Genomic DNA, 8,007 nt, shown 5'->3' with positions numbered 1-8,007 from the left:
ACAAACTTCCAATATTTTTCCAAAGAAAAGCTTATTTGTTTTTGAGAATTCATGTCATTTATCAACTATAAAACAAAAATAAAATTAAAAAAAAAAAAAGAGTTAAAGGATATCCTTACTTGCAAATAAAAGCAGCACATTTTGCTTAAACAAGATTATAAGTACAATACTAACTTGTTTAGATATGCTTTTAAATAAGATTCATACACGAGAAAATAAACATAAATATATCTTAATAAAACTAAACCTAAACTCTAAATTGAAAGGAAAATTAAAGTTTAAAAACAAAAGAGAAGCTGGAAATATTAGGTGAGGAAGTGTATGAAAATTATGAAATAATTGTGCATAAAACTTTTTCTAGAACCCCTTTTTAACAAAATTTTAGAATTAAAACTGATAAACCAGAATTAAACCTATTGGTTTTTGTTTAGAAAGCTTAAAAAAAGCTATCTAGTCATCAAGAGTCAATTTTGAAAAAAAAAAAAACGAACAAACTTAATTCATGTGCTATACAAGATATTGAATTGAAAAAAAAATAAATCTTGTTGGACCAAATCTAAGTCCAAAATTAAGCTTGCAAAAAAAAGAAAAATTTATAGCTCAAAAAAATTGAAGAAACCTTGTATAAGATTTAATTCATAGGTTGGACAAGATAATTCTTGTTTGACAAGGCCCCAACTTAAATTTAAGTTAGTAATGAATAATTTTTAGTAGGTCAAAAAATATTTTATAGTAAATCCAAGCTCATGCCTGAGCACGAGTCGAGCTCCACACGAATGAGTTTAAGCTAAGAGTCTATTTTACTTGGATCTCTCTCTCTTTTGGAGAATGTCTGGATGCAGAACATTATTCAATATAAACGGTGCATATTCCTCCCCGTGATTAAATCAACGTGTGATCATTTCTACTGTACCCCGCATGACGGGGAGAAGGAAGAGCAATTTGCTGAGCATACAGAATAATTTATAGTCCTTGTAAACAGAAGTTGACATGGAATTATACCTGCTCTGGTTGTCTACAATGCAGATTGCATTCTTCAGCCTTCACCACAAGGCCTGTAAAGAAGCTGCAACTATCTGTTTAAAGTCTTTTTCCTGAACGATCTATTCTTTATTTAGACTGATTAGTGTAATTCTCGAGGCAACGCCCTTCTTCTAATTGGTTTCTTGTAAAACATTATTAGACATTACACTAATCGGCACCGTGGTTGATGGTGGTCGTCGACATAATGATATTTCAGTTTCTGATATATCGTTAAGCTGATTTGCAGTAAAACTGTACCGCTGGAAGACTTGAACTCAAAGACCTCGCTTCTCTTACTTTGCAAGAATACAAATATTGTCAAAGACATTGAAATACAACAACAAAACAATTGCGCAACACTAGCTTGTAATGAAAATGCTTCTTTTGCAAACGTTAATCCGTGCTTAACTTTAGGATCTTTCGTTCTAATCCCAACAGGAAGCAGCTTGATTAACAATTTACGTAACAAACACATTGGTAACTCCCCCCCTTCAAATTGGCCAGACAAACACCATTCCCGTTCTTCTGCTGAAGACAGCGTTGCCTGCAAGATGAAAGATTGCATCCGTCAGGGTCCATCACTGCGGCGCACCTTCCATTGTTATCTCTCATCACTTCCATCATCTCCGCTGTTTTTACCAAGAAAATCGAGAAGCAAGAGAACTCTATAATATCCATGTAAGCCATAAAAACTGGTATTTCATGCAAACAAACTATTATTCTATTGCGTGCATGGTTGCTAACTCAATTGGTAAAACACATTATTCTAATACACACACACACACACACACACACCATGGGAGAGAAACAAGATAAAGTCATAAAACTGAATGTCATGTGCTTTTTCCAATATCTTCGAAGACGATCAAAAGGCACCTCTAGATATCCTTAAATACATTGGAAAACGCACAAGGAGTTGTATGGGAAACTTTAAATTAACAAGAGAGCATTATTAATACGTACCTGAGGAGGTCAAGAGAAGCAAAGCTAAGATAAAGCAACCCAAGTAAAAAGGCTTCATGGCTCAGTCCTCAGAGCTTATTATCAGCACCACAGCTCACAACTTACTAGCAGCTCGTGTTATATATGCGTTGAGAAAGTGAGAAAGACGAACACCCAATTGCTCCATGGTGCATATAGCAAGTGGGATCGATTTTGTAGTCACATGATCTTCTAAATAAAGAAAATTAATTAATTATCTGGGTTTAATTTTTGTCCACCGTCTCTTCCTTCCCAGACTGGGAACAAGTGCGCATGGTTTTATGAACGCTTGAAGCCCATAGAATCAAATATAGCAACTTGAATTTTTTAAAACATAAAAGGATGTTTTAGTGGGAGCATGCACAAGATGTAAAGTTGAGCCTCAATTAGTTGAAGTCCCACTATATACGGGTGCACTCCATCTAGCTCTCGAGAGTGATCAAGCCTGCACAAAGGACAACGGAGCTACAACGCCTCCCCTCTCAGCCACGTTTTACAGCAGTATGCGAAGTTGTATAATAATATCAATGGACGAAATACTCGTCGGTGCTTTTAGAACGATATTTCTTCTTAATTTCAGAAGAAATTCTACCAATCAAACACTAATGAAAAAAAGAAAAACAAAGTATGGTGTTAAAAAGAGAGAGCGAAGGGACACTAATTTCCATCTCTATGCTTTTGCTATTCCTTTTTTATTTCTTTCTTAAAAAAAATAATCATAAAGTTAGTAAAAGACAGAAAAGAAAGAAGCAAACGTTTATTTATTTTGGGAATTATATAAAAAAGAGTGGGTCAAGCCTGAGTGGAAGCTGGGCTGGACACACAACATGGCTGACCTAAGGCTAGTTCCTCTATGCGTAGAGGGCCACTTTTTCCTTATCAGTCCAAGGAAATTCTTTACCCAAGTTGAACAAAATCCCACTCGAGCCTACCTAATTACAAATCTTTTTTTAATTGTCATTGTTGGAGCATAAACAACCTATTAATAAAAAAGTTGTGGTTGATAACGTGATAATGTTTATTTTTTAAAATAATTTTTACTTGAAAATATATTAAAATTATTTTTATTTTTATTTTTTTAATTTATTTTTGATTTCAAAACAATTTAAAAATAAAAAATATATATATAATTTAAAGTAAAGAAAATCAATTTAAAAACAAAATATAATGGGGCCACATAAACAAATAGGATCTAAAGCACAAAGCAAGAACATTATGGAAAACACTTGGACATACTTTGTTTTTACTACATTGCTGATATGACTATAGGTTGAGGGTATTCTAATCTTCTAATTCATCTTATTTATAATTAATGATTTGTGAGGGTATTTATGCGAATTTTGAAGTTTGTTGAAACTATAAAATAATCTCTTTACCTTTTAGAGTCTTAGACTAATTTATTTTTTTAACTATTTGATGAGTATTTAGGTCTTTTAAGTTTTTTAAACACATAGAAAAGGCATATTTGCCCCTTGCCCCATGGAATTAAAACATAGGTGGAGGTAGGGGTGTTCAAAATAACCGATTAACCGAGAAAACCGATAAAACTGAAGAAAAATTAACTGAAAAAACCGAACCGAAATGAAAAACCGATTAAACCGATTGTCAAAACCATAAATTTTAACAAGTCCGGTTCGGTTTTGGTTTTAAACCAAAAACCGGAACAAACCAAACCGGACCCATTAAAAACCAAAAGTTACACAAATCTCTGAGGTATAAATTGTAACCTAACCCTAACAGTTAATATAACATTCCTGTCTCTCACAAAAAAGCCGCCGCCCCCCTCTCAATTAATTTCTAATTTTCCTTTCCCGGTTTCTCAATCTTCCTCTCAATTAATTTCTAATCTTCCTTTCCCATTTCCCATTTCCCAATCTTCCTTTCCAGTGGGTTTGTACTTTGTTGAATGAGCTTTCAATGCAAAGGTCACATTTTTCAACTTTACATACAACAATTGATGGCAAAGGGCAATGGAAACCATAATCTTCCTCTTTTTCTTGTTTTTATCTTTCCTCTCTTTTCATTCTTAGCTGTTTTTCTTGTGGTCAGTATTGGTGGTAATGGTTGAGATCGATGAGACTAATGGCAGTGAAAACCATGGAGGAGCTGTGTTTTCTCCTTCTTCTTTCTGTGCCTATGAGAAACCATGGAGGAACTGTTATAATCCTCTGAGAAACCATGGAGGAACTGTCATAATCTAAAATCCATCTTCTTTCTGTGTGCCTTTGTTTTTTCCTTGCCATATAAAAAATCTGGATGATGGGATTAGGTTTCTCGGTTTTTTGCCAAAAAAACTGAATTTAACCGAACCGGACTGGTTCGGTTTGAACCGGACTGGTTCGGTTTGAACCGGTTTTCGGTCCGGTTCGGTTAATATTTCACAAAATTAATGTGATTCGGTTCGGTTGGTTTTTTTAGTCTAAACCGAACCGAACCGAACTGTGAACACCCCTAGGTGGAGGGGCACTTTGATATTTTCAATATTTTTTGTTTTGTTAATTTCATTGTCATCAAGGGTAGTTTGGTCTTTCTTTCTTTATTAATTAAGTTTTTATTCAAAACAGCTAGTATGGTGTTCTTGAGCCAGCATATGAGTGATGCCTCCTTTTAGTTTATGGTGTTTTTTTTCTTTTTTCTTTTCATTTTTTTTCTTTTATTAAAGTTATTTTTTCAATTTAGCCCTTTAATCTAAATTTTTTTATTGCCCTTTGATTTAATTTTTATTTTGATAATCACACTCATTCATTTAATTACATTTTTTTTATATAATTTTGTCTCATTATTTTTTTTAATTTTATCTTTCAACGTTTAATTTGCTAGAGATTGGACTTTGTTGTTTTTGTTGAGTCATGAGTTTGAAGAGTTAGCACAGGTTGACATATTTTTTTTTTTTAATTTATCCTTTAACATTAAATTTTTTTTTAAAAAAATAGCTTTCTATGGGGTTAGTTCTGGCCTCATGACCGAGTCATGAGTTTCAAAGGTTGAGATGGTTTGATTTTAATTTTTTTTTCTCTAGGTTCTTCTATAGAATTGATTTATTTTTAATTTCATTATTGAACATTTGATTTTTTTTAAAAAAAGTTAGTATTTGTGCTTTATTTTTTTTAACTTTCTTTTCTATTAAGTTATCTCAATCCTCCTTTATATAAGGTTTCTTTTTGTGTAATTAGCGGGTTAGCCTAGGTTAACTAGGATTTTTTTTTTCATTTTCATCACTTAATATTTATTTATTGATAACTTTGCTTCATTGTGTTTTTGAGTTTATCTTCTATATGGTCTGTTCAGGTTTCTTGACCACGATCACGAGTTTCGATACTTTACTCAGGTTAACTTTATTTTTTTATGAGTTTTTAAATTTTTTAAAAAAATTTTATCATTAGATATTTATTTATTTATTTAAAATTGATTTTCAAGCTTCTTTTTCTGCTTTCCTTCACATTTCATCCTTTGAAATTTTCATCACTCAAGTGTTTAATCTTAGCTAGCTTTTTATCAAATATTGATTTACTTAATTAGATAAAGTGTGTACAAGTATTTCAATTTATAATTGAATATTTTTTTTATAGTCAATATACAATGAAAAAGCCTCTTTATTCATTTTTTTTATTTAAAAATAAAAAAATAAACCAAGGGAAGCACGGTTTATGGGCTAAACGTGGAATTGTTTGGATGTGACTGTTAGGAATTGAATTTGAGAAGCACACACCTGGTTATTTGACATGAGTGGAACAAATCCTTGATGAAAAATGTGAATCACATAGGCTTGAAGGATGCAAAAATTCGGTATCAGTCATGCTATATATATATATATATTGTAATTTTCCTTGAATTGCTATATCAATAATCTTCAATCCAGGTTACAAAATAGCATTGCTCTTGATTATTGAGCTTCGCAAAAGTAAATATCACCAAGTAACGAAAACTTGTTAAACATAAATCTTAATCCACGAAATATAATATATATGCCGTTTAGAAGTGGCATTCCCTCCAGAAGAAGTCTTACTTGAAAAGGAAAAAATTGCATCTTCATGTTCTTGAACCATAGAAAAAGGCCAGTTCAAGACATGTAAAAAGAGGAAAAAATCTCCTTAGTTTTAAGAGAACTGACTTCGAGAAGAAAATGTCTGTCCAAACATCCAAGTTGAAGGAACAACATTAAAAAATTCCAGTGTTTTTCCATCAACTAAAGTGAGCTTAAAAGACAGTTTCTGGTTTCGAAGATCGAAACTGCTTTGCCAATTCGCACCCCAATTCCTGTGCAATGGCACCCATGATCTTGCCCTTGAGCCTCTAACCCATGCAGCCTTGATATCACCGCTACCACCAACGTTAGAGATCATGACCAGGTTGAAGTTTGATTGTCCCCTCAGAGTGAAACGAACTCCTCCTCTCCTTGTGCACGATACCCTTCAGTTCATGCATTTTCAAAATCATATTTTAAACATACTATAAAGAAAATATGGAATTTATATGGGAATTTGTGTGCGTGTTATATGATTTTATTACCTCCTATAGAGCACAGGAACTATGCCTTCATTGCCTTGCCGTGCAATGCGAAAGAAAGCAGGCATGGACATGTCAAAATGCTGGCGAGGAGGATCGCACCACCCTCCATTATTATTTGGAGGGCAGAAATTGGTGGCAGTTACCGTAATAACTGCTCGTCGGAGGCACCACTTGGGATCTGCCCTATAGTTGCACATTAATTGGTAGCAAGCACCACATGCCTCTCCACCTCTAAACAGTGCACCACTCACGGCCGCCGTGTTCACTCCAAATCCGGCATGGAAGGTGTTGTCATATCCACAAGCTCCTCCTGACGTATAGAATACACACCAAAGTAATTAATTACTATGCATTTAAATTCTCTGTACATAAAGTAGTTTAATTAATTTACATGGAACTTTTATAAGAGAAAAAAATTATGAATTGTTGGACATTTTGATTGATTTTTTTTTTATATAATAATTTAATTTTATTGATGATTACATAACTCACATTAAATATATGAGATTTCACCTGAAAAACATTGAAGGAAGACACATACAAGAAAGAAAAAGATATACATCATATGAAAGATAATCAATTCTGCTAAATTCTTAGACATTTTTGATTGATTAATTACTTGCTAGTAGTATCATAGGTACCTGCAAACCAGAATAATTAATAAGAGATAAGCAAACTAAATTTACATTTTTTTATTGTAATTGACGAGTATTCATTATTAAAAAAAAAAAAAAATTGTATATATATATATATATATATATATATATATCTCACATTACAATAATATTCTTGGGTTCTTTGTTTTCTAAGAAACTAAGACTTACCAAGTGTGGCGGGGCTCTGATTGGCGCCATAGAAGGTTGCATGAGCATTGAGCCAACCACCATCAATCCCCTTCAAACTAAGCAAACAAACAAAGAAAAGAAATTGGCAAACCAAAACAGAAAGAGTGACAAAAGATCCCATTTTCCTTTGTAAATAATCTCAAAAAACTTAGCACACAAAATTCTTGAGGAAAGTGTCTCCATTTTATAGGAAAACATATGCTCATATACGCGGTTGTCGGTGTTTATTTTAGAATATGAATCGATGCATTAATTTCTTTCTGGGAATATGTCGATATTATTTTTGATTGAGGATATTATTAACAGATAATTAACGATGGAAATTAATGAAAACGCGTTTTTTCACGTCCTTTAAAGTACGGAATATCTGTACAAGATGAAGAAAGCAAGCAAGCAAGCAAATGCATGTGATGCTTAGTGTGCCATCTTCTTGAAAGTCACCTGTCGGTGTTTTCTATCTCCAGCTAAATATTTTATCATAATAGTATGCTATCCATGTACCTATAAGGCTTATCACAGACATCTTTTTCTTAAAAAATAATTTATTGGGATTCCTTTTCCTTTCAGATGAATGGATGAGTTCAATGACTATACTTTTTGTAGAATTAATTAATTATGAACACTTTATGAGTGTCCTTTTGTACTTCTA

General features: G+C 32.8%; 1 protein-coding gene across 1 annotated transcript; it reads right to left on the bottom strand.

Moving 5' to 3' along the window:
* Positions 1-5,888: 5,888 nt before the first annotated feature.
* LOC118038211 (expansin-A12) lies at positions 5,889-7,488 on the bottom strand. Its single transcript, XM_035044532.2, has 3 exons — positions 7,338-7,488; positions 6,514-6,823; positions 5,889-6,414 (listed from the first exon to the last, which is right to left on the bottom strand). The coding sequence occupies exons 1-3, from the start codon at positions 7,477-7,479 to the stop codon at positions 6,102-6,104; spliced, it is 765 nt and encodes a 254-aa protein (XP_034900423.1). The 5' UTR covers positions 7,480-7,488; the 3' UTR covers positions 5,889-6,101.
* Between the last annotated feature and the right edge of the window lie 519 nt (positions 7,489-8,007).

This window comes from Populus alba, chromosome 1, assembly GCF_005239225.2.
Source record: "Populus alba chromosome 1, ASM523922v2, whole genome shotgun sequence".
In the NCBI taxonomy this organism is placed as follows: Eukaryota; Viridiplantae; Streptophyta; class Magnoliopsida; order Malpighiales; family Salicaceae; genus Populus; species Populus alba.
Note: the sequence above shows the minus strand (reverse complement) of the source record. Positions and strands in the feature narration are given on the sequence as shown.

Excerpts from the sequence above, each read along its gene's own strand:
- LOC118038211 (XM_035044532.2), bottom strand. The coding sequence starts at position 7,479 with ATGGGATCTTTTGTCACTCTTTCTGTTTTGGTTTGCCAATTTCTTTTC. Across the intron at positions 6,824-7,337 it reads TCAGAGCCCCGCCACACTTG|GAGGAGCTTGTGGATATGAC; the intron begins GTAAGTCTTAGT and ends TCTATACGTCAG. Across the intron at positions 6,415-6,513 it reads GTTCCTGTGCTCTATAGGAG|GGTATCGTGCACAAGGAGAG; the intron begins GTAATAAAATCA and ends CATGAACTGAAG.